Source organism: Apis cerana, linkage group LG4, assembly GCF_029169275.1.
Source record: "Apis cerana isolate GH-2021 linkage group LG4, AcerK_1.0, whole genome shotgun sequence".
Classification (NCBI taxonomy): domain Eukaryota; kingdom Metazoa; phylum Arthropoda; class Insecta; order Hymenoptera; family Apidae; genus Apis; species Apis cerana.
The window spans coordinates 2,582,967-2,609,839 of NC_083855.1; the positions used below are offsets into that span (position 1 = coordinate 2,582,967).

The 26,873-nt window shown below is 30.5% G+C and overlaps 3 protein-coding genes and 1 long non-coding RNA gene across 13 annotated transcripts in view; 2 read left to right on the forward strand and 2 right to left on the reverse strand.

The window, feature by feature from the left end:
• Positions 1 to 5,560, forward strand: part of LOC108000095 (transcriptional activator cubitus interruptus-like) — a 177,327-nt gene extending 171,767 nt beyond the window's left edge. For both annotated transcript variants that reach the window (XM_017060266.3, XM_062073541.1), the window contains exons 7-12: positions 117 to 281; positions 368 to 532; positions 829 to 1,251; positions 1,506 to 2,039; positions 2,126 to 2,383; positions 2,468 to 5,560. In XM_017060266.3, the coding sequence (XP_016915755.1) occupies positions 117 to 281; positions 368 to 532; positions 829 to 1,251; positions 1,506 to 2,039; positions 2,126 to 2,383; positions 2,468 to 3,922 (3,000 nt within the window). In that variant the 3' untranslated portion in view covers positions 3,923 to 5,560. The remainder of the gene's footprint in view (positions 1 to 116; positions 282 to 367; positions 533 to 828; positions 1,252 to 1,505; positions 2,040 to 2,125; positions 2,384 to 2,467) is intronic.
• A 68-nt stretch (positions 5,561 to 5,628) lies between these two features.
• On the reverse strand, positions 5,629 to 20,927 carry LOC108000090 (trichohyalin-like). Of its 9 annotated transcripts, none has more exons than XM_062073539.1 (15): positions 19,219 to 20,927; positions 17,149 to 17,421; positions 16,918 to 17,022; positions 13,404 to 14,330; positions 12,517 to 12,907; positions 11,712 to 12,064; positions 10,161 to 10,592; positions 9,642 to 9,815; positions 9,274 to 9,480; positions 8,931 to 9,182; positions 8,561 to 8,847; positions 8,367 to 8,469; positions 8,089 to 8,283; positions 7,019 to 8,029; positions 5,629 to 6,339 (listed from the first exon to the last, which is right to left on the reverse strand). In XM_062073539.1, exons 2-15 carry the CDS (start codon positions 17,326 to 17,328, stop codon positions 6,244 to 6,246), a joined length of 4,713 nt encoding a protein of 1,570 aa, XP_061929523.1. In that variant the 5' UTR covers positions 17,329 to 17,421; positions 19,219 to 20,927; the 3' UTR covers positions 5,629 to 6,243. The 9 variants fall into 9 exon arrangements, with proteins under 9 accessions (XP_061929523.1, XP_016915748.1, XP_061929522.1 ...); XM_017060259.3 differs by having other exon boundaries at positions 7,019 to 8,044; XM_062073538.1 differs by lacking the exon at positions 19,219 to 20,927 and adding an exon at positions 18,855 to 19,015 and having other exon boundaries at positions 7,019 to 8,044.
• Positions 15,619 to 16,271, forward strand: LOC133665952 (uncharacterized). The gene is made up of 2 exons (XR_009829432.1): positions 15,619 to 15,760; positions 15,860 to 16,271. It is a non-coding gene; the product is annotated as an uncharacterized LOC133665952 (long non-coding RNA).
• Positions 20,928 to 21,930: 1,003 nt separating the features above from the next.
• Positions 21,931 to 26,270, reverse strand: LOC108000072 (tax1-binding protein 1 homolog). Its single transcript, XM_028667776.2, has 9 exons — positions 26,142 to 26,270; positions 25,911 to 26,066; positions 25,269 to 25,400; positions 24,975 to 25,175; positions 24,133 to 24,348; positions 23,731 to 23,904; positions 22,614 to 22,822; positions 22,288 to 22,553; positions 21,931 to 22,207 (listed from the first exon to the last, which is right to left on the reverse strand). Exons 1-9 carry the CDS (start codon positions 26,268 to 26,270, stop codon positions 22,041 to 22,043), a joined length of 1,650 nt encoding a protein of 549 aa, XP_028523577.1. The 3' UTR covers positions 21,931 to 22,040.
• Between the last annotated feature and the right edge of the window lie 603 nt (positions 26,271 to 26,873).

The window sequence follows — 26,873 nt, forward strand, 5'->3', positions numbered from 1 at the left end:
TTATCGTACTTCAATAAAAATATCATTCTGTACATCAAAATTAAATTATATTATAACTTATTATATAATTAATTATTATTGTAAAGTTTAAAAGACATGATTGTATCTATTTATAGGACGATTTAGTGAAACACATTAACAATGATCACATACATGCAAACAAAAAAAGTTTTGTTTGTGGTTGGGAGGAATGTTCAAGGGAGGAAAAACCATTCAAGGCACAATATATGTTGGTAGTGCACATGAGAAGGCACACCGGAGAAAAACCTCATAAGTGTACAGTGAGTACATTAAACTTTAAATTTAAAATCTTTAATATACGAGTTAAATGAGTTCAATATCGATATTATAAATTTTAAAATTGCAGTTCGAGGGATGTTTCAAGGCATATTCGCGTTTGGAAAATCTGAAGACGCATCTCAGATCCCACACTGGAGAAAAACCATATACTTGTGAATATCCTGGTTGCAGCAAAGCCTTTAGTAACGCCAGTGATCGTGCGAAACATCAAAATAGAACTCATTCCAATGAGGTATATAATTATTAAATATAAAAAATTAAATCTAAATCCCTTGAAAATTCAATAACAGTTATTTTTCAGTCTATTATATGATAATGTTCAAAATGTATGAAGACTTTTTTATAATTATAAAATATAATTTATCTACAATTGCATAATTAATTTCTGATAAAAATTAACTTTATATAATTTTATTATATGTAAATAAACTTCTTTAAATAGTTTTAGTGTGATTATAGTCGATTATAGTCGAAAAGCTTAACATTTCTGAAACATTAATATTAATTATATTTAAATATGATTTGCAGAAACCATATGTCTGTAAAGCTCCAGGTTGCACGAAGAGGTATACCGATCCATCATCCCTAAGAAAACACGTAAAGACTGTACATGGTGCAGAATTCTACGCTAATAAAAAGCATAAAGGAGGCGGTGGAGATGGCGGAGGAAGTGACGAAGCAGGTGCAGGCGGTCACAGCCCTAGCAGAAGCGAGGATCTTCATCCGAAGACACCTAGTTTGTCTAGCCCTAGTGTAAAATCTGAAAGCGAAGCTAACAGTCCACCTAGCATGATGCAACAGCAAGGTAGTCCATTGGTTGGTGGTTGCAACGATGAAGTTGCTGGCGTAGGTACATTAACTGGCGATGGCGTGGCTCTGGCCGAGGAACCTTGGAACGAGGAACCTGATGACTTGGACATTGCCGATCTGCCAGTTGCTCTTCGTGCCATGGTAAGTTTCATACGATAGGACATTTGATTTTATGTGCACATTATCGACGTAAAATATCAAAACATGACAACTATTCTCACTCAAAGAATATAATAAATGAATCATCTTAAAAAAATTAATAACAAATAATATCCAGAAAAATTGATATCATAAGTATAATACTTAGAAAAATAAATAAACCTATAAATCATTATAAAATATTAATATCTATAACAAAAAAAATTATATTAAATTATCTATTTCTAATTCCACAGGTTGGTGGAATGGAGTCACAACAACAACAACAACCTCCTCCTCCCGCCTCAAGGAATCGTTTGAAAGGCAGGTTGAACGCTAAAGGCATGCCAAATCTGCCTGTCAGTGTATCCAGCATGAGAGGGACACGTGGTATGGGTCCTCAAGGCAACATTGGTGATTTGAACAGGAGGATTACTGACCTGAAAATGGAGGGTGGCGGTTCTGCTCGTCAAACGAGCCTATCCGATTTACAACTCAGGTTACAACCTCTGAGCGAACCACGAAGGGACAGCAACAGTACAGTGAGCACTTATTACGGTAGTATGAAATCCACGGATTTCGGTAGCAGAAGAAGTAGCCAAGCTAGTGGAGTCAGTGCTGTTAGAATGGGTCAGACTGGACCTGGCAGCTTCTACGATCCGATTAGTCCTGGAACTTCAAGAAGGAGTAGTCAGATGAGCACTACTTCTGGTCGAATGAATCCACCCAATCTTCAAGGACCTTACTCTACAAGCAATCTTGTTGTTCAAACGCAGAATATGTCTCTCCAAGTTAGTAGATAGATATTCTGTTCTAATTTTTTATTGATTATAGTGTCTGTTAATAACGCGAAATATTCAACATCTGATGAATTTAGGGAATCCAGGGTATACCAGGAGATTGGAACGGTCCAAGTGGTCATTGCACGCAACTATCCGGTGATCGTCGTATGTCAGAACCTACAAGGGGTCATCAGACTCAAAGAAATTCACCTCCTGTACCACCTAGGCCAAGATCAGCTCAACTTCCAGAGCATCATCCTAATCAAGAGGTTATTCTGGATGAGGTTGGAGAAGGCGAAATGGTGGAGAATAAATTGGTAATTCCTGATGAAATGATGCAGTATTTGAATCAAGTATGTTTTTTTTTCTCAGAGATTATTCAATCGATTTTCATGAATATTAAAATTTATTTATTAATTTGTTCATTTTTTCTTTAGGTTCAAGCAGGCGGAACTCAAGTCAATTGTCGCAGTCCTCTACCTATTTGTCAATCACCAATTTGCACCAATCCTTTGCATTATCAACGTCAAATACAGCCTACATGCAACTACAACCAATCTCATCAGCAAACCTGTTATCCACCATCACAATCTGCTCAACCTTGCACAAATTATCAAAATACTTCCCCATCACCTTATAATCAATGCCCTAGCTCTCGACCTCCTCAATCTAACTCGCAATACTGTCCTCCACCAACTTATCCATCGCAACCAAATGGTGGACAAGTCCTTAGCCCAGCAGCAGGTCAAGTCATGTCACCAGGATCTCATTACGCTTCCAGTCATATTAGCGATCAACCTCTAACATCACCAGCAGCTGGTGCTTTAGCACCTCAACACCCTCCACAAAATCTTCCACAAAATTCTGCTCAACTAACCAGAAACTGTCCTCAGAACCATATGCATCATGGCTATTATCCTAATTACAATTGCCAAGGACAGATGAACGCAAACTGTACTGGAAATCCAAATGGTCAAGTGAACCATCATACGAATTCCGCATGTGCTCCACCCAATCACAGCGCTATGACCCAACAACAATGTGTGCAGATGCGTTCAGCTGGCAATTGTCAACAATTATCTTCGCATTGTACCCAACAACCAGTTATACCTAATCAGACAACCATAAGTCATCCTAATACACAGTGTGGTCAAGTTGCCAATCAATGTACCAGGCCAATAGTAACACCCAATGGTCAGATGCCTAATTTACATCCTGTCCAACAGACCACAGTACCTAATCAATGCGCTCAGATATCGCCGCACTGTTCTCAATTAAATATGAACAATCAGTCCAAACCAATTACCAACATAACCAATCTCCAGGGTTGTCAACAACAAGTTCAACAACCAACTACTCCCTGTCTACAAATGGCCAATTGTGCTCATCCCAACAGCGGTCATCGACCAATTACAGACAATACTCTATCCAAGAGAACGTCACCACAATTGTGCTCTGCTCAACAAACCAATTGCAGGATGCAACAGCAGCAACACACTTGTACGCATAATTGTCAAGCTCGAACTAATCCACCGAATCACCAATATAACTGTAATTGTCAATGGGGTTACGATCAGTGTTATCACGAGCAAACTGGTTCTACTATGCCAGAAATTCAATGTAGAGACATCAGTCAATCTCAACAAGGATCTCCTATAAAGCCTCCTCAAGGAATGAGACAGGATTCGTACAGAAGAACATTGGAATATGTGCAACAATGCAGAAATTGGTCTGGAAATGCTCAGACTCATGAGACAAACGTTTCTAGTTCCACTCATCCAATGTCATTGCCGCAGCCATTGCCATCTAGCGCCAATATGGTAGTAAACGACATGACTTCGTCTCTGAGCTCATTGCTCGAAGAGAATAGATACTTGCAGATGATTCAATGAATCTAAATCATGATATAAATATAGAAATATATATGTAGATATATTTTCTATATATAAATATATAAATAGATATATTTTCTATTGCAACTTTTTTATACTATCGTTTAATAAGCGCGAGGAATACATCGATTCAAACTTTTGTATTTTTGATAAAGACTAGAGAATTTCTTCGGTCTCTTCGTTTTTCGAAGAAACGAAATGTATTTTGTATTTGTTGAACATCAATCGGCAATCGATCACTTAATTTAATTATTATATATTATATAATCGTAGATTATAAATTTATGAATGGATGATTCTCGGTGATTAATTAATGATTAATTAATATTAATCAAAGTGATTACAAGAAAGTTCAAATATGTTATTTTTTTTTTTTTTTTGCTAATGTCGTTTGTAGTTTTTTTGTATAACGAAGTGCCTTATGGACGAATTAAGCTAAACGCATGAGTGTGCAAAATTTTATTAATTTATTATTTTTTGAATAATCATATTTAACATGTTTATCATCTGAAATTCTTTAAAGCGAAATTTCTAAGAAATTATAGATTTATAAGACTATTGAAAGCACTACGCTTACGCGCGAGATCTTATTTGAATCGAGAGCTTGTTTGGACAGCACAATAAAAATAATAATAATATACATATATTGCGTGAGAAATTGCGAAATATTTTTCGATATCTTTGTATGGTATTTTTATATCACCTTTTCAAAACGTGCCAACATGTTTTTATTGTATCATCCTAATTATATCTTTTAATTTTACGACGAGTGGTGTACCAACGTGATACAGACAATGATGTAATACTTAATATCTAAATATTACATTAAATATTTCTTGTACATGAAGACACAAATTGCTATCAATAAGATTAAAGATTAAAAGGAAAACGTAGACGGCCAATATTAGGATATAAACTCTGTAGATAAATCATAGTGATGTAAGATATTATTAATTAATGCTCATAGACAATGTGCATGATAGTTATTCATTTCGTGAGAATGTATCAAATATGTGTGTGTATATGTGCGTATTCGTTGGTATGTATGACTTTCATAATTAAATTGGGGATGTTTATGCAAATTTATATTTTTACGAAAATAATTAAAGAAAATTTAGAAAAAAATATATTATTACTTAGTGCCTTGATTTCGTTATTTTGTATATTTTTGTATATCGTATATATTTTATAAATTTTTATGTAAACATCCTCAGTTTATTCATTAAAATCATTGTAAAGAAAATAAATCGTAAGATAGTTGAGAAAGCATTTTTAGATTATTACATGTTCGGTTGATCGACCGAAACGATTTTAGAATCTCTTTAATTTTTATAAAATAACGTGTGCCTTTCGTAATCGTAATTTATCGTTGGACGATAAAAAAAGTTGACAAGTGCATAGAGAAGTCTTAAAAACTTAGCGTACCTAATGCTGTTTCACAATTTCCTTTTTTTTTCTTCTATACAAACGATTTTGTACGAATTTTATTATATCCACGAAGTGCGAAAAGCATTGTGAATATTATACATATCTATCATATAGCGTAGTGATTCAAATATGCGAATGAAAAGAGTAAGTTTTAGACTCTGAAAATTGTTAATTATTTTAAAATAAATCATATCGATCCCATCAACGATACATTCTCGTTTCATTCGAATTTTTTTAAAACTCTTACCCGCCCTTTATAGTTGATTGTACACATTTAATTGTTGGTTTTTTGATAAATTCTTTATTTATACAGCGAAATTAGTAGGTACAATTCGTATAAGGTACAAAACAGGAACGGATTCAAAAGTGATCACAAATTCTCAGTTAGGAACAATGAGACGTTACATTGATAAAATGACGGCATATTGATAATAAAAAAAGATTCGTACTTGAAAAAAATAAAGATAAAAAAAAAGAATATTTAATAGAAATATTTGATAGCTCTGAATCAATGATATGTTCCAAAGTCTTTCTTAAAATTACAAAAATTTAATTATTTGATTATATTAGAGACAACACATTTAATTCATACGTTTTTTTTTTAATTTCAGTTTAAGAAATAGATCGATTATTCTTAATCTACTTTTTAGATTATTTCTGATTTTTAGATTTAGATTTTTAGATTTTTAGATATTTTTAGATTTATACTTAGATTATTTCTGAAGATGAAAATTTGAGAAATTGGTCATGTCATCTCAAATTATATAATTCCTCTTTGGGAGCCAACACGTTTCTCGAGACAAAACACGAGCGAGGAACGCGTGATTTTCACATTTCCGTATTCGACGGAAATAAACTCGGCGTAATCGTGTAATTAAAAAAGTGTAGGCGTCTCAAGGCGTGTTATCGGATGATGGTTCATTAGAATCGCCACTCGAGACGGGTTTCTCGATATTTTTAGTATCCTCAGTAGTCGATGATTCAGGTACCTGAACAATAATACGATTAAAATACATTAGTTTTTAATTTAATCGTTAAATTATAAATATATACAATTAATAAACTTTATATTATTATTACGTTACATATAATATATAAATAAATAATTGATAAGTAATATTAATAAATATATATATTATATATTATATGTATAATTCTATATAATAATTAAATCAATCGTTACCTAGGTCCTTTTTGCATAATTATATTAATAATATTATTATTAAAATTTTACGAATCACTAAAAAAATATTGCTAAAAATTTTTTTTGACAAATAGATATAATTTTGGCGATATAATTTACAATATGTAATTTAATAAAAATTGTTGGCTCATAATATATTTACTTAATTTTAAAATATTTAATGTTTAATGCATCTATTATGTTCTAAAATTAAATAATTATGTTATATTGTTCCATGACTATTTTTAATTATTTAAAAATTTTAGTGAAGAAACAAATAAAAATACTATTTCTCGAAATCGAGTAATAAATTTCAAATAATGAATAATACTATGACTTGATCATTTTTAATAGAACAATATACAAAAGCATATGAAGCAAAACCATAAATTATCATTGTGTGAACATGAAGACTAGGAAACATGCCAAATACTTGGAAACTAAAAATTCAACTAAAAATTTTTTTATAAATAAAATATCCTTACCTGACGAGGTAGATCTGACAATGTGGTCCTTAATCTTCTACTAGGCAAAACATCAGGCATAGGAGGAGGTACTGGTGGTTCCCCATAGACCTCGTGAAGCTCTTCAAGTCTAGTGCTCAATGCAGACCCTCTCCTATTGGTCGCGTTCATTTTATTCATTAACCATTTAGCCTGTTCTTCCAATCTTTTCAATCTATCTTCCCTAGCTGATAAAACCTCTTCCGGTGTTCTATTTTTTCCACCAACAACTTTCTTTTCCTCCTGTTTCATTAACCCACCAGCCTCCAAACTGGTGACTCGTTTGCCAGTTTCACCTGACAAACACGAGGAACCAGATTCACTCTCAGTAGAGAACTCTTTGACCGTTTCCAAACTCGATGATGAATCTATTGACACGTTATCCGAATCAACGACGTTGTCTAATGATCTAGCGCCTCGTCTTTCCTTGGCTTCCATCTCTTCGCTCACTGATAAATTGAAAGACGATGATACTCGTATGTTTGACAAAGACGAGCCAAAAACTGGAGAAAAAAATGGATTAGATGGACCGACGATCAGTGGATCGCTAAATTGAACGTTTTTCACGATCGAAGATGGCACGCTGGAAGGAAAGGGCCCGATAGAGAAGACAGGCTGTATACTGGTTGGACTAGTCACATTAGTTACATAGGACGATATTAGAGATTCTTCGTTCTTTGTTTTCTCACCATCCATGTTTGTTGGATTTTGATCAATTGCTATCAATGACTGATTATCTAACGAGCTATCGAAGATAAGATCATCTTTGGCAATGGTTTCTGAAGATGTAGACCAAGATTCTATAGTTGGCCCCTTGATGTCTAGTTCTTCTGAACGACTTTCTTTGGGCATGTCTTTTATCATACTTTCGTCATTTTGACTCGCAAAGTTTGCCGAGGTTATGCTTTCTATTCCTATGAGATCCTGGATGACGTTTGTTAAAGCTTGATCCAGAGGATTTAACGGTTCCTGTGGACTTTCCGACATCAAATGCTGCGAAAGAGGAATCTTAAGGAATATAATTGTTAGATTTTAGATAGTTTTTAACTTACTGGTGACTCTGTTATATTTGTAGATTCAATGTTTAAAGTTACATCTGCTACTTCATTGTCATCTAACTCTGCTTCCGTTTCTGGAGTAGGTGTTCGCTGTTCTAATGTTGCCGAGCAACCTGTTTTCGGCTCGGATAGTTCCGTGTCTGTTGGCTGCTCCGATTCTGTATCTGGCGTCGGTGCTCGAGGATTCTCCTAAAGAATACATATTTTTATTACATAAAAGAAAGAAAAATTTTAATAAATATCGAATTATATCACTGATAAATTTTTTCAACCTTTCGCGGTCTTCTGCGTGGACCTAGTCTAATTCTTCCTTCCACTGCGTTGTCCTCTTCATCAGTATCATCTCCTCGTTCATCACTGAATCCACTTTCCGCACTATAAATAAAGAATGAAGGATAATAATTTAAAGATATTTTACAAATACAAATGTATTTTAATTTTATATATTTTACAAAATGTATCTTACCTGTTGTTGAAAGAATCATGAGAAACTAAAGCTTTCCTAGCAGCAAACTCTCGCCTCAAGCTTCTCCATTCCAACTCCGTATTTGTGTTTTTTTGTCTAGCCGATTCCCATTTCTCGCGACAGTATTCCAATTCTTGTTTTAACTCTTGCAACATTTTGCGCTTTTGCTGCAATTCGTATCGCAAAATTTTCTCATGTGTGTGAAGTTGATGGTGTTGGACCTGCATTCGATCGACTATCGTCCAAGTTTTGCTCAATTCCGCTGACACTGCTGATAATCTCTTCTCCTAGAAACATACAGATTTAATTTATGAAATTTTTATAAAAAATAATAATATTTTATAGATAGAGAAAGATTATTATTTCTAACTTGCTCTCCGAGTTTACATTCCAAATGGACGTTCAACTGTTTCATTCTGTTCATCTCCTTCTCCAAATGTTTCTTCTCTAATATCAATTCCTTCAGACGAATATATGTTTTGCTAACTGAAATCACTAATCTGGGACCAGTCGGAGTATCGACAGACTTGTAACAGATATTGGGGTCCGAGGAAGATGTTGCGGAAGCGGATGAAGCACCTTCTGCATGACAACTCAACAATTCCAACAGAACACGCCATACCTGATACAAGTAAGTAAGTATCTCTATAGTTATAAATTTTTTGAATCAGAAAAATTAAAATAATGATATAAAGTAAATCTTTGAGCGTTACTTTGGGCAAATTATGGGCTATATCTTCTTGCTGCAAGTCGTCTTCTTTCTTCTCTGCTTCACCTTCAATTCCGTTTTCACTATCAGCACGTTTTTCAGATACTTTACTGCCCTCGACTTGTTCGATTAAGTCGAGAAGAAGTTTTGGAAGTGCTGCAGCCTCGGTGCCTTCCTCTCTCGCCATGTCGCATATCAGATCGTGATTCTCCTGTTTGAAAATTTTTGTAATTATTGTGATTGCAAGAAGAAATGTTAAAAAATATAATGCAAATAACTTTTTAAGATATTATCATACGTTTTCATGAATCACTGCTGGATATTGATAAAAGAATTTCAAATTTAATCAACAATTAAGAATAATTCTCATACCTGAAGTAATTGAGTTAATCGATCAAGATCCATGTCAGCAGAAGTGGCACCTAATAGCATTTGCGTGAACAAGCTATTAATTAATGACATCTGATTCTGGAGATCCCTACAATCCGCCTTAGTGAGACCCAATTGGGATTCCAAATTTGTTATCTCCGTATCTTGTGCATCGATCTGTCCTCCCCCCCAAAAAAATACATCTCAAATATAAACAATGAAATTCCGTTTATATGAACATCATTAATAAAATTTAATAACATCTTTTTCATTAATAACATAAAATAATATCTTTTATATATAACAAGTAAAGAATCAATTCATTAAATAATAGAAATTAAAATTAAATTGGTATAATTTTAAATAAATAAACATAAATTAAACGAAAAATTATAACTAGTAATTAGAATTAGATAGATTCCTATTACTTATTAGTTATATAAATCTATTTGTCCCTTGAATAAATAAATTTATAGAAACGGAGCTTTACTCAATATATGGGAAAACACTCTTTTTTAATACCTTCTCGTCAGCCTTCTTTAAGTCCTCCTCCAAACACTCGCATTGTTTTATCGAGTGATCTAATCTCACCCTGGTCTCCGCGAGCTCCCTGATGGCAGTCTCCTTCAGTTCGTTCAGCACTTTCAGCCTTTCGTTGTAGAGGCTCTTCAGGCTATTGATATTCTCTAGCTGACGTTCGCACTCCAAACCAACGTCGTCCTTCAATTCCAAGAAGCTTCTGTCTCCAAGTTGGAGAAGAATCTGCGCTAGGTGATCCTTCAGCTCGTTGGCACGGCGTTCCCTGAGGTAAACGGCTTCTCGCGTCCGGTTGGTTAAGTCTGACAAACAACGAATGCGATACCGATGCTGGTCGGATTCCGTTTCCAGCTGATAGCGGAGATCATCTGCTTTGTCTATTTGAATGCGGATGTCGCTCCTCAACTCATCGGATATCTAATGTCGAAATAAGAAAATTCAATAGAATTAATTATAAAAAGAAATCTTTCTTTCTATAATGATGATTTTTTAATAAATTATCAAAGTACTAATTGTCTATAATTGTCATCGTACTAAGTGAAAAAATTTTAGTTGTAAAAATCGTTATTTAAAAAATTATCGTCGATTAAAAAATTAATAATAAGAAATAATGGTTAAATTAATACAATAGTGATTAAAATATTGTTTATTAATCTAATTTAACTTTTATGTATAAATAAAAAATTATGTATAAACTTTTGTTTGATATCAATTAATTTACATTAATTATAAGTTTAATATTTTAAATAAAAATTTATTTAAGTGTGTTGATTAGGTTTGGATTAATTTAATCTGACTGTCTATAGTAATAAATTAAAATTAATTAATTGATTTAATAATTTCGAAGAAATATTTTTGTTAATAATTTTTTAATAAACGATCGTCAGATAATCTTTTAAACACAACTCAAAATAATATATTAAAAAATCATCAAAGTCGAAGAATGATAACTTTTTATAAAAAATAAAAATATGTATCTGATTTTCACTTAATTTTAATGTTAATAGAAAGTAAAAGTTTTTGACAAATTAATTTTTGACGAAAACAAATGAAATAGAAGCAAAAATTGATCTATAAATCAATTTCATAATTTTCTTTAAAATATATGGATATATGACTTATAAATCATCAAAGTCGAAGGCTTAAATTAAAAAATTTGTATTGTAATTAAATCATTAAAAAGTTTATTTATTATTTATAATATTATTGCAATATGAAATCATTTAAGACAAAAGAAAGTAGATTATATCAATGCGTTTAACTATACTTTCAATTTAATCTCTCTTTGCCTCTTTATTCTATTGTTTGGTTCAGTTTACTTCTCTTTTACGAAAAATTTGTTTTACAATTGAAAATGGTAAATTAGCTCATATTTTAACTATATTTCTTTCGTCAAAATTTGAAAGTAAAAGTTCTTTTTACAAAGAACTTAATTCAAATCAACGAATTTAATATATATTTAATCAATTTAATATCCTTTCATTTTACGTTTATCTAAATCTTTTTCTAAAATGATAAAAACATAAAAAAATTTACCTTCAAAATGTTGGATAATCGTTGAGCCTCCAAACGTTGCATAACTAAATCACGCTCGTCTTGTTTCTGATCAATATCTGTACACCTTTTTAAAGTATTATTTACCACGCTCGTTTGAGCTTGTGCATCGTTCTGAGCAGATCTCAAAAGATCCAACATTCTCGAAGTCTCCGAATGAGCTTCTTTCTCCGCATCTAATTCTCGTCTGAGTCGCTCCATTTCTGATGAAACTGCCGCTATTGCTCTTTGTCTGGCTTCCCTCTTCAAGGTTAATTCTTTCTTGAATTCTTCAATGTTCATTGCGCGATCAGTAGGGGGACTCTCTTGTGGATCATCTATTGATTCTATTGGACCTATTAAAAAATAATAAATATAATATAAGAAATAGAAAAAATTAGAAATTTATATATATATTTTTTTTATTTAAAATAAATCAATTAATTTTCTAAATACTAATCATAGAAAATTTTTGGAATTATAAAAAAAAATTATTTAGCATTTTAAATTGTAGACATATAAAAAAAAAATTCAGTAAAAATGAAGGATTTTTTGAAACATTTGACTTTCGATATAAAATAATCAGAATTTGTTGTGAAAAAGGCAGGATAAATATTATTGTTATTTTGTATTCGAAATTTACATTTTATAAAAGTTAAAAATTTTTACTTTTACATCTTTTTTATAAAATAACAATATAAAAAAAAATTGATTTGTTATAAAAGATTTTATTTCTACTAACATAAACATATTAATTTCAATTATTGTCTTAATTTTATCAAGTGATATTTAATTTACTTAAACTTACCAATATCTTCTTTTAGGTCATCATCCATGTCCTTTCTTTCAGTCTTGATAGTCTCCTTCAGTCTTTGAATCTCATCCAAAGCGTCTTCAAGAGCCTTTATCTGCTTCTTCTTATCAGAAACTTCCTCTGATAGTTGTGCTTTTAATTTTAAAGTCTTCTGGCTCTCGATATTTATGATTTCCTCCTTCTCCAACAACGAGTTTTGCAAATCTTGTTCGAGATTAGAGATTCTCGCTTCAGCAATGTTCTTTAACACATTGAACTCGTCAATTTCCTTCAACAGCCTTTCCGTTTCCTTCGTGGCGACATCAAATTTCATCTTTAGTTTGTCGTATTCCTCCCTATGTTTTTGAAAACTGAATTCTATTTGTTCCTGTCGTGCCTTTGATTCCTATAAAAAAATAATTATTGATTTTTTATGCATAAGATAATTATCTTATAAGGTCATTATTATTTTTCCATATTGATCGGTCTCTTGACTTTTTCAATAGAAAATTAATATTAAATATTAAACATTAAATACTGTAAAATATTGTAAACGTTTTATAAATTTTATACAAATTGTATAATTCCTTGACAAATAATAACGTGATCAAATAATATTATGTAAAATCTAAAATATTAAGATATCAAAGAATGGCAAAAATAATTTATTATACAAAAAATTAAAAACAGTTCACTTTCAATAATTATATAATATATTCTTTTTAATATAATATATCCTTTTTTCCTTTTTTTATATAATATCCTTTTTAATAAATGCATAAAATGACTACTTTTAATTAACTATTAAATGCATAAAAACTAATTGACTACTATGTTGACAAAATAATATCAATATCGTTTGTAAAACAAAAAAATATTATTAAAAATTTAATCAAATTTACTTCATAATCTTTCGTTAACTTCTTCACTATCGCCCTCTGCTCCGCCAAATCTTTCGCCAATCTTTCATTTTCATGCCGATATTCCAATCGCTGGGCCTTCAGACTTTCGATTTCCTCTAACAACCTAATCACTTCCTTCCTATCGAAACTCCGTTCCTCTTCATCACTTATTCTACATTCTTGCTCCTTAGGCTCTTCTAAATGCAAACGCTTCATCAAATAATCTGTTTCGTCCTTAGACCTCGATCTTTCGAATTGCTCATCAACATGTCCGATATTTACTCTAGAAATGCTCTTCGTTCGAGCCTCGTCGGTCGTGATTTGCATTTTAAACTCGTGTTCAGGTACTACTTCAATACTACTTGGAAGCTTATTACAAAGATCATCGATTATCCGTCGACAGTGTAAGTCTTGATTCCTCGTTGAATCACAAATATTCGTTGTAAATTTTTGTCGTTCGTCTTCCTTGTCAAGTTCTCGAGAGTTCTTCACTATCGCCTCTAATCTCTCTATCCTTGATCTCAGCTTCCTATCTTTTTCCTGACGAATATCCCTCTGCCTATATTCATAAGTGTCCCAACCATCTTCCAAAAGATTTTCCAATCTCTCGATTCTGTCCTCCATCCTCCGCCTTTCCTCATCATCTTCATCAACCCTGTCCTCCATCGTTAGTCTTTTCTTCAAAGCTTCGTCCATCGTGTCAGATGAGGTGGCTGCTCGTCTTCTGAGTTTCTTTTCCCTCGCTAACTCGATGTATAGTGCCTCCAAATTGGCCAAAGTTGCGGTATGCGCGGAGACCAATTGTTGATTAGCCTTTGAGAGATGCGAGATCATTTTCCACAGCTCCATAGTTTCTTGGTGATGAGAGAACGAAGGGCCGTGCCCCTCGGCCGTCTGCCAACCTGTCATCTGCGCTGCGTACGTCAACTGCAATATAAATAAATGGACTAATTTCAGAGAGGCTAATTGAATCGAGACAATCGACGATCGGAATTCTGGTTCAAGGAATGGTTACGCGGTCAGATGCTTTCTTCGGATTTCAAATGAGAGAGATATCTTGCGTCATGTGTTACGTGATTTTAATGGTAAAAAAAAACAAAAAAAAAAAAAGAAAGAAATGAGAATTGGCAATCAACAGAATTTTATAAGATCGATTTTAAGTTCGATTTCATTAATGTTTTAAATGTGAAAAATTACAAATCTATCGTTGAATTTATGTATATATCTATGTTGTATCTATGGCTATGTTGTTCGTTCATAGATAGACAAGAGTATTTCACTGAATTATATCATTATTAATCTTTATACATTTTTGATCGTCGATTGAAAATTCCAATTGATTTAATGAAATTTAAAAATTGAAATAATTCAAATATATGAAGAAATATAAAAGTAAAATTTAAAATAATTATAAATAGAAAGATAAAATAAATACCGACATATTTCTTAAAATAAATGATCCACAAAACGAAACTAAATCTATCATCACCGATCTTACAAAATTTAATAAAAAAAAAATTATTTTAAAAAATAATTCCAAAGTCGCATCATTGATCGTAGAAGAGATAACTAAAACTCGTCAAAAAAAAAAAAAGAAAAGAAAATTCAACGAATAAAAGACCTAACAAAAGATCCTACTGTAATAAACGGCACCAGCCGATCCCAAAAGGATTCGATATGTATATTCTCAGTTCTTTCTTTAGTTCTAAAAACCGTCCTAAATCGCCCTAAGGTTCCATGCAAACATTGCAAAGGAGACCGATTATTCCCACGATATCGATCGTCGCCGAGTTTCAAGCTCGATCCACGTCGAACGATCCACGAGAATGCACTGGCACGAGGATGAGGGAGTTCTCTGAGGAGGCTCGAGATTCGGGGCACGTGATCGCTATCGATGCCTGCGAATCCACCGCGCCACAGTGGCCGTGACTCAGCGTGTTCTCCCAAATCACCAAGAGCTTTTTGGAGCCCGGCCAGATTTTCCGCGGAACAAAAGAGCGCACCTCGGAAAATTTCCTCCCGGCATTCCATCGATACGATACCACTGTTTCCTCGAAAAGACAAAAACCACCAACGTTTACTGTACCGTACAATCGATTGCACAGAGAGAGAGAAAGAGAGAGAGAGAAAGGAAAAGAGAGGAAAGGAGAGAAGGATATCGTTTTCGAGAATACCGAGTGAAGGATTTACAAGTTTTATTACTGTTTTTTAATAGGAAGTGACTAGATTCTTTTTTTCTTGAGATTCTGGCAATTCCAAGAGAATCACGCGAGTGATGAAAATAAAAATATAGACATGAAGATGAATTTTGGCTTGAAAATTGTAGAATATTTATTATATTCGAGGATTGGAAAAAGGTTGGTAGTTGGTTGTTTGTAGTAATTTGATAGTTCGAGTAAATTCATAGGAAGTGATGTGGGAGATATTGCTGTATATTTTGTGGATCTTTTTCTTAGAATTCTAGAAGAATCACAGAATAGATGGAAATAAAAATATACGTATGAGACAGGAATACATGATGATATAACTTCGCTCGAAAGTTGTGAGATATCTATTTCTTCGAAAATTCGAAAAAATTAAGATTATTTAATTTCATATTTTCGATAGATTCATAATTGAATTTTGACGAGATATGTAAAAGATGTATTATTTATTAATAAGAAAAAATTAAGTAGATATTAACAAGTATTGATCTATGGAATCAAATAGTTAATATATATGTATTTAAATAATCCATTTCCAGAAAAATAGTATGATATTTAAAACTATCAAATCGAATGCAAAGTATATATTAATTCTACAGGATTCTGAAAAGTGATGTAATCCATAGAAAATTAATCGACTAAAAATATACAAAGGATGAATTTATGATCTTGTTTACGTTCTACTTTCTACTTATAATATCTATCTTCCTTTGTCATCCTGGGATTTCCTGTGTACCAAACATTCGTACGTAGATCGATTCACTTGAACGATAATATATTTTTGTTCAACAGATTAACTGCAATCATTCTAACTGCAGTTTAAAACTGCGTTTTCAATGAAGCAAGAACAAACTTTTAAGTTTTCACTTCACTTTTAAGACTATAAACTATTAAAATTTAGAATTTCATCTTCTTTTCTATTTTTAATTTTGTTATTAATTTTAAATTATTTTATATATTTATATATATCAATAGTATAATAATTTCACTATTGTTAATTCAATGGATTTTTGACAAAATAATATTCCATTTTATGAATTTTATGGAACGCGCAACCATTTCGAATAAACACAATATATAATCAGCAACTTTGTCGCTTTTTGGTTTGATTATAATAAAAATAATATAGAAAAATACGTAGAAAATTCATTTTAACAACAGAATAGCACGATCAAATATCTTAAAGAAAAAACGAGAAAATACTGGGCAAATACTGGCTTTTTCAAGAGACCCGGAAGATCGATAAAAAAAGAAAAAGTTTTATCTCCTTTATTGTCTCGTTCAGAACTTAAGGAAAAAGCTTTACTCACTAATGTTTCTCGCTGAGGAGATCGCAAGTTCGACAAACTCGGAGCCGATGGTCTTTGACTCCACCATGACTCTTCATCTCTGAAGGTCGCGTAAGGACTCGGACCCTGCAAGATTCCGCAGAATTAAAATAAAATCCGAAATATGTAAAATGCCTGTAAAACGCGTTTCCTCGCGGCTATCCGCCCCGCTATCCGTTTCACAAGACGATAAATATTCGTTTTATATTTAACCTGAGATCGAGGTTCTTCACCCACGTCGAACGCGTTGGCCCTCGTCCTTTGTCGTATATTTTCGTTCGCGTATTCCGGACACCAGGATTCCTCTGCACCGTAGACAAACGCCTCCTCGTTACGTCCCCTCAAAAATGCCGACGGGGACGGTGCTCTGTTACTACTGCCAGCCGCGCCCATGTTGCACTTATTTCACTGAAAACGTTAATCTTCTCGTACGTGTCGTGATTTGAAATTTGTTCACTCTGCTCGATAATGATTGGAGAAAAATATCTGAAACGACATTGGATATTTGTTAATTACAATATATATAATATATTATTGTATTAATAATAATTACATAATTGAAAGTTTTTTTTTATAAAATGTGGTGTGTGTGTATGTATACACACACACATACACACACACACACACACACACATATATGAGTTTATGATTTTTCAGTTTATTAATTATTCTTTTCTATCACAATTTCACAAATTTTTTTCTTAAGAAAAAAAGAGATTACTGGAATTTAGAAGTTGGAATTATTTTTAGTCTTTTTTTTAAATTTTTAATTGATCTTTGATATTTTTAATGTTTGTAAATGAGAAAAGTGGATTTTTGCGTAAGGAAATCTTAATTTCTATGATTTTTTAAAATTTTTGTTTAGTTTTAAAATTTTTAATCGTTCTTCTTTCATGTTTGAAACTTTTAATAAAAAGTTCTTCTGAACTTCCATGAAGGCGGAATTGGATATCTTATATTGGACGTCTCATAAGTTTCGTTTATCATTTATACGAACATCAATTCAAACTTTCCAAAATTACCAATTTATCCTCGAAGAGTTATGAAACAAGAAAATCAAGTCTGGACCAAGTCAAACAAATCTGTTCGTTAGTCTTGTCGCTAATGCACGAAATCTCAATTAACTTCGTAGAGTGAGTTGGCACAGAAGAAAAAAGTCGAACCGGGTCATATTTTTAGAAGACAGATCGGTCTAGATCTTTTTTAAAAATTTGTATTAATCTTTCTTGACAAGAAAAAACGAAGATACAAAACGGGAAAAGGCAATTTCGTTATTTTGAATGGAAACAAATGAACCAAAATTTCTTTTCCCTTTTTCTTTTTTTTCTTTCTCAATGATTGAAATTCTTCTCTCCTCTGCTAGAGAGATCAAAGGTGCCACTTTTATAGCGGAGAATCCTCGAACAAGCTTTATGATTCGCGTGCCGCCACGTCTTTCCTCGCAATACGAGGCGCGATGTAAATATGCTTAAATATAACTCGATCGAAAACGGCCGCGCATTTTCCAGCGAAACGAAAACAAAGAATAACATTCTTCAAAATCTCATACTGCTTCGTACAAATGTGCTTTTAAGATAATAAAAAATCTTATTCGAAGAAATGATGCAGAAAATTTAAATCCCATCGAGAAAAAATTGTAGACACATTAACTTAGCTTTTAGAAGCTTAAACAATATTAAAATTTAACAATTTTTAAAAAGTGGAATTATTTCGGAATATGGATCAATTAGTTATTAGATTCGCTAAATAATTTTCTTAAAATGATAAACAAAAGAATGAATGCATGATTCTTCGATATCTCACATTTTCGATTTCATACATTTATAAATTTATATTTATAGTTGTAAAAAAACGAACAATAAATTCGATTGATTGAACAGATTTGCGAAAAGGGAGTAAGATCACAAATAATCAATTACGATTGCAACACAAACGTTCAACGGGACATCGGTCGAGACAAACGAGAACACGAGTCGCAAGTCGGATGCCGTAAATACATCATAAATAGATGTATGGAGCAGTTCAACACGCGATCCAAATTTAGATCCATAAGAACGGTCCGGTGTGACGGCTTCGAATTCTATCGAGTATATAATTTAAAAACGTTCGCACAAGTTTTGGTAGATATAATCGCTACGTCACGAATGGAGATTGCGCAGAAGCAAGAGGAAATTGCGAAACAGTGGTTCTGAATCGAGCGGAAACTATTTGGACGTGAATTTGATTGGATCGAAGTTGATTTCCGAAAATTGAATCTTTCGGGATGATCGTTGGTTAACTCACCCGGTGGTCATCCGTGGAATCGTGGTTCATAGGGTTCGATTTCCTTAGGGTCAACGACGACACTTGACTACCGTCGCTGCTTGCGGCCAGCGACTCACTTCTCTAAAAATATCGTTTCGAAAGACCGCGTGCGCGTGGACGGCGGAGCGTTTGTTTCGGTAGACGCGCATGCGCGCTCGCCATTTCCGTATAACGCCAGTAGAGTAATCTAGAGAGTCGGTACTTTAGCTTCAGTAAACTTCCTGGATCGTTGAGGTGATCGGTTTTTTGGCGAGGAATCGAATTCGTTGTTTAATGTTGTTGTGATCCGAGCATTGAAGAAGGAGAGATTTGACGTTTGTTGCATTGTATATAAAGAGTTATATGACTTATACACATATACTATATGACATATGTATATTTGTTTAATGATAAATTCATTTTATCGTAAACAATATTCTTATTTGAATTTTGAAAATAATTTATGTGAATTAGTTATTGCAATTAAATCTAAAAGATATTTTCAATCCTGAATAATAAAAGAAAATATAAATTCAATTATCTAGAATATTTTTTATATTTATATCGAAATAAATGTTGTGAAATAAATGCGTGTCAATAAATATTTAACTTTGTAATTGAATTTCGAATTATAAAATAAAACTTGATCTGAACGAACTATTAAATAATAAACGATAAAATTATTAACTCGTAAAAAATTAGAAAAAATTTCGTAATAAATTATATTTTACAATTTTACAATATAAATATATTAATTTATATATATATATATATATATATATATATATATATATATATATATATATATATAATTGTATACATAAATTAACTTACATTGGAATTTACAAATCTAATTATTTTCTTATCATAATAATAAATTCATGAAATAATGACTAAATTATCATATGCAAATATAATACGCAAAAATCATTTTATTAATCTATTTTTTATCATAACATATACAAAAAGAGTCATTATATCGTTAAAATTATTATTATATTAATTTATTTTATAAACGTAACACTTATTATTACTTTATTTTACATTTTGTTAGTCTGTCTATGATCCAACATTCCTATTAAGATTTCGTAAGTAGCAATTACTGCTTTCAAGTGCTGTTGGCACATGTTCGTTGTTAAAATTGATCATACTTATTTGTTCATATACCGTTAATATTAATTTGTATATTAATTCTATATATATTTTATATTAATATAAAAATTAGTTTTCACAAATTAAAAGTGATAAATATCATTCAGTAAATCTTGAATAGTATTTGAACTTACAAATTGTGAAGAAACTATCAACTAGTTTATCTAACGTGCATCATTCTGGCAAATAAAAAGACAACGTCAATCACTGTTTATAAAAACAATTTCCAGAAAAAGAAAGAAACTTATGCCAAAAGAACTGCGTACAATTTATAAAATAAAATATGGAAATATTAAATCATATACTAATTGCGATTGCTTGGCAAATTTTCTGGCATCATAAATTTACAACTAGCCCCATGACGAGTATATACGAAAGCGAAATCGAAGAAGAAACGCAACGAAAACACTACTTGAATCTAACAATAGCGCCGCTCTTAATCTATATTTAGTCAATTTTTCGAATGATTCGACGCAGCAGTACACGTGTTTGTGAACAGAAACATCTCAACTTCCTGTACGACATCTTCCTGACAACATAGTATTGGAATAAAAAAAGGAATTAAGCTTAATTATATAAAAATTAATTATAAAATTTATTGAACAAATTTTATCGATAATACCATTTTAAAATTAAAATTTATGAAGAATCATCTTCAACGGATTATTTTGTTCATTTTAAGACGATTTAAATAAAGTTAAAAGTAATTTTAAAATTCATTAAACGAGTTATATCGACAATAGGATTATAAAAGTTTTAAAATTATAAAATGAAGGACTAACTTTCATTCGTTATTTTGTTCAAATTAAGCTTATCTGCTTTTATGCAATATAATAAGAATTTTTATCTAAAAATAATTTAAGAGACAATGCAGGGACTTATTATCACTATTTATTATACGAAATTTATTTTCATGGCCAAGTGATCGTGAATCACGAAAATTTAGATTTTTGTAAGAATGAATTTATTGAATATAATATACGAAAAGTATAATATTATTCGATATAATATTACACTGAATGTGACAAGCTTAACATAAAAGAGAATGAATTCGAAGATTATCTTAAAGATCAAGTATTTTATTATTTACAAAATTTCACTAGCTAAATTCTCTATTGTTGCTAGGCGAATTAAAATGACAACAATAACAAATTTCGCAAGATGGAACTTGTTGTTGAGAATCCGCTTAATTTCGTGGATTAATACCTGTAAAATATATTTGCAAAGATGACTCATGTCATAATGCACTTGTTTTGTTGTGTTTACAATATAAAAATAATGAAAGCTTTTTCTTAGGAATTCAGTTGTGCACATTAGAATATAATATATAATTTACAATTAGATAATTTTATAAAAAAAATATAAAATTTCAAAATTTGAGAATTTAAAAATTTAAAATTTTAAAAATGAAATTTATGACATCTTAAACTTCAAGATATTTATATTAGTATTATATGTTGATATAATATTTGAAAATCTTTTAATTAAAAAATTTTTAAATTTGAAAAACTGAAAATTTGGAATTTTGAAATTAGATATTTGAATTTTAAATGACATCTCAAATTTCAAGATATATATATATATATATACACATGTGCATTAAGATGATTAAAATTTGGAACTTCAAAAAAATTCAAATAAAAAGAATTAAAAAGTTTGAAAAACATTCATTACTTGATAACACCAAATTTGGCATTTCTACCCTTTATCAGAATCGCGGATAAGCCATTTTTCGTCACGTCAATGCTACTACTATGACGCCGTTCCGCATAGTTATCGATCATCTGATACATTTCATCGGATATCTCCAAATCACATTCGCATTGAAGCGCCCATTCTTCGAAAGAAAATAAACAAAATGAAAATACGCATGTAGTTTTATTCTCATATGAATATTTACTTAATCTTATTATCTACCTTTCACATTATCATTATCAATCTTTTTGTTAATACTAAGCGTCTTTGACGTATTCAAATGACAATCGCAACAACATTTTAACGAATCCACGCTTATCAACGAATCCATATTTTGTCTGATATTTTTCTCATCATAGATTGTATTTTTCGTATCATCTAATTTGTCCTCGGCACAGTTAAACTGTTCGATTTTACAAGTGGCTTTGCATGTATCATCTTCCGGTTCGTTCGTTGTGCCCGTGGCCTCTTTCGTTATATAAGAACCGCTGGAATTATTAAACAACGCGCTGCTAGATTTGCAATCTGCAGTTCAACCCGTTTCTTACCGCCGATTCTCATGATCCTCTTCTTTAATCCCTGTCGCCTCTATCGAAATATTCGTATCGAACTGAGGCTGTTGCTCTTCCACGGACAAGCTAATGTCAAACTTTTTTTCTTCTTTGACAGCCGTGAATTCTTTTTTCACAGAGAACTCTATATCTTTTTTCCAATTCTTAATCATAACTTCTTTGTTATCCTCTATTTTGAACATGTGCTATAAAGAAAATTATTTCTTTATACATAATCGTTGTAAAATGTTGATTTTTATCGATAACTGCAATTTCATTTTCTCAATTTTCACTACAATTTTTTATTTCTTTAAATAATTTTGTAACATAAATAGCTTTGTTATTTTTTGAATAGAATCCATATAAATGCATATAAATATATGATTTTCATTTATTTTTTATATATGTTTATCTCAATAGAAACATATATTTTGGATAACATAAAAAAATTTTGGATGAACGAAAAGTTATTTTTTTTCTAAATTCTGATATAAGTTATTTTAACTTTAACTGATTTAAAGATTAAACATTTCAGAGATGCTATGAATAGATTTATTAATAGATACTAAGTGATGAAATTCATGTCATTACTATTATAGCTATATTCAATCGTTTAAGAATTGTTTTATATTTATTTTCATATTTCCGCAAGCTTTCTATAGAAAAATACTAATATTCAATGATTTCTATGAAATATCCAAACTCTATTGGATTGAAATATTTCAAATTTAATTTTTTCACAATTCATTAAGTAATTTTTTAATCAATTCATTCGTTACATGTATTAGTTGTTTACCATCGTGATCATGTTTACTTTAAATAAAAAATAAGTTTTACTGCTCTTACATTTGATATTAACAAATATATATAAATATATATATATATATATATATCTACTATTACATAAAATTTTATCTACATATATGTATATGTATAGATAAAATTTTATGTAATAATAGAAATATTTTTTTAAAAAATATATTATTTTCTCAATCTCCTTTACTTAACTTTTCATTTTAATGATAAAATGAAACTATTTAAAAAGACATTATAATGAAATAATTAAAATTGAGAAAAATCATAATTATCTTTTTACTATCAGATAAACTTTTACCGGTAATTGAGGAATGTTCTCTACTCGTTCTACTTTTATTGTTGCTTCGTTATTATATTCTTTCATTTCAGAGGATTGATTCAACATTGAAACTTCAAGAATAGGAAGAGGTTTATCACCTGCCTCATCGCGCATTAGAGGTAGATCTTTTGGTTTTATTTTTTGTACAATCATCTGAAACAATAACATATAATTATTTTCTTTCTATGAATTAATAAAAATTGAAAATTCATTTCACATAATCTTCTTATTTTAATAATTGCATCAATAGAATTTAAAATTTTCCATAAAACTCGATATGATTCAAATTTTTTAACTTGTTTATATATTTCAAATGATAAATTATTTTAGATAGTGAATTTTAATAAAATAAGATACAAACATAAAAGATAAAATGTATACCTCTTTTCCTGATTTATCCATAATCTTTACAGTTCCCATAATATTCAGACATTTAAACATATCCGCGATGAACATCTCGTAAGCTTGCAATTTTTTTGTCAAAACTGTTTGCGCCATTCTTTCGCTTTTCACAGTTGCTTCTGTTAATTCTAAGTCACGAGTGAGACGGTTCACTCTCGATACGAGTTGTTCATTATGCAATACTAAAAACTGAACCTAAGATAAAATTTTTTTATGATGATGTATTATTGGGAAACTTTTTGGAAAAAGAGCGATAATAAAAAGATAATGATAATCAACTAAAAATCATTAATCGATCAATTAAATTTCGAAAATTGAAAATGTTATAAAAATCACTTTAAAATTAAAATCACTTTAAATTATACAGATTATTAATGTATTCATGGAACATTCTCAGCGAACCGATTCTCCAAAATAAAATAAAAATATAGGTTGAAATTTATTAGATGAAACATAGATAAAGTGAAAAGAAGTTGTATCTCATTTCTTTTGTCTTGTTTCATCTGAAGCAAATTTAAACTGTTTATAACTTAATAAATAAGTCTCAACCGACATTTTTATATACTAACTTTTGTTTGTTTTAATCTCTGGAATTGATCCTACCAAAAATAATATTACTTTCTAAAAACGATTGTTGTGTCAAGTAAATGTAAACTTTATTATTTTTCAAATCAAGAAAAAGAAATCATAATTTTTTTCAATTTTGTAATATAAACTTCATAATTTTCTTATCAAAAATTAAACGAAATATTCTAATATTAAAACGAAAACAATTCGATAAAAGGATACAAGATTTTAAAATAAAACTATATTTATTTTACTCTGTTCGTTGTGAAGGATGCCGATTTCGAGCAAAATCGACACGTTCTTTCCATTTTCTGTCTTTGATCTCCAAACGATCGCCTCGTACGATACGATTGAACGATATTGTCGGTCGATCGGCTACATCCAATTATTTTTCCCGTGTTTCCGATTGTCGGTGACAGAATCGTGGGTATATGATTATCGTTGACAATATCATACTGAAAAATTTCATTTGATTTTTAATGATGAGTTGACGTTTGCACCGACCAATCGGAAATTGCGAAATCATCCGGTTACAAGTTTCCACTTACGTCCGGCGTATTCGAGCTTAGATCGAGGGGACGAACATTTGGGGTCACAATGAAGCGGAAATAAGAACTGGTTCCCAAGATTTCTATTTCTTTGCTCACATAAACGAATTGATAATCGACGTTTGGCAATGCCTGTATATGGAGTTTTTAATAAATAACGATGGAAATCGAAAATTGTTTTATTTGCTATGATTCATAAATTATTTAATCTTATTAATTATTTATTCTTAAATATTTTGAATGAACTCTAAGTTATTTTATAAAATTAAAGAGATCTATAAAATTTCTTGTATCTATTTTTTAAATTATAATTCGTGAACCTCTTAAGATCAAAGAAATTTTCAAATTAGAATTTGAAATTTATTTAATTATTATTATTAACATTTTATTTAATTATGAAAAATATAATAAAAATATCATATAATTCCAATTTCATTCAAATTATTTTTTAGCATTTTTTTATTCGGTTAATTCTTAGCATTTCTCGTACATGAAAATGTAATAAATTTTAAAAAAGATTGAAAAAATCAAAGATTGAAATAATAAATTTTGAAAAAGATTAGGAATTAAAATGAAAGAAAATCCTCGAATTCATTAAATTTAAGAATCGTCGATAGCATTATTATAATAATATTTAATAACCTCTCGATGGAAAGTATGTAAAAACGTAATATTTCGATTGGATAAATTCGATAAATTCTTAGGTGATACAGTGACGTATTCAAACGTAAGATATTGCTGTAGATTAGTCCATCCTCTTGGAAAAATTCCGATCCAATCACGCGTTGATGTATGAACCTCAAAAATTCGATTATCGTATATATTCGTACGATGTAATTAGTTACCGTGTAAAATCGATAAGATTTCACTCACTCTCTCTTGTATTGTATAATATACAAGTATGTTTTCGTCGATACTGTATTTCGTTCTTAATTTCTCGAAATGAACTCCATTGGTATACTGACAATGAAACGTGCCACGTGCACAGCAATACATTTTCATGAATATTTTATGACAGAGGAACAAAGTCCAAAGAGGAGATCAAGAGATCGCTTTGAAAACAGTCGAATTCAAAGTGCATTTATTATTTGAGAAGAGATGATCAAACCATCGTTGATATAGAGAATTTAATAAACAGAAGAATTACAAATCTTGCATACTTCAGTATTTTTAATTTTACACGAATTGAAATAATTAATAGTATAACACTGACCGACTAATAATCGATTTAACATATGATTATTTTAATATAACTATTCTAACTTCTTCTATAGTATAATTTAAAATATTTTAACACCATGAAACTTGTAATAATCAAAAAGTATAAATTTATTTTAAATTTATAAAAATAATTAAAAATATATAGTATTACTTATTTACTTATTTATTTAATTATTTATTGTAAATTGTTAGATTCATAAATTAACAATAAAAATTTAAAAATTGAAACATTATTGATCATATCGTGTTTTTTCAATTTTTATAATATTTATATTTAAATTTTTTAGATTTATATAAAAAATATCTTTTTTATATTTTATATTTTTTAAATTTAATCAATATTTATTTTTAATATCTTTAATTTTTTAAATTTATTATATCATT

Excerpts from the sequence above, each read along its gene's own strand:
- LOC108000090 (XM_062073535.1), bottom strand. The coding sequence starts at position 15,434 with ATGGAATGCCGGGAGGAAATTTTCCGAGGTGCGCTCTTTTGTTCCGCG. Across the intron at positions 9,183-9,273 it reads TAGCCCATAATTTGCCCAAA|GTATGGCGTGTTCTGTTGGA; the intron begins GTAACGCTCAAA and ends TACTTGTATCAG. Across the intron at positions 8,284-8,366 it reads CACGCAGAAGACCGCGAAAG|GAGAATCCTCGAGCACCGAC; the intron begins GTTGAAAAAATT and ends TGTATTCTTTAG.
- LOC108000072 (XM_028667776.2), bottom strand. The coding sequence starts at position 26,270 with ATGAAAATGTATTGCTGTGCACGTGGCACGTTTCATTGTCAGTATACC. Across the intron at positions 23,905-24,132 it reads TGGATAAATCAGGAAAAGAG|ATGATTGTACAAAAAATAAA; the intron begins GTATACATTTTA and ends TTATTGTTTCAG. Across the intron at positions 22,208-22,287 it reads TGATAATGATAATGTGAAAG|AATGGGCGCTTCAATGCGAA; the intron begins GTAGATAATAAG and ends TTTCTTTCGAAG.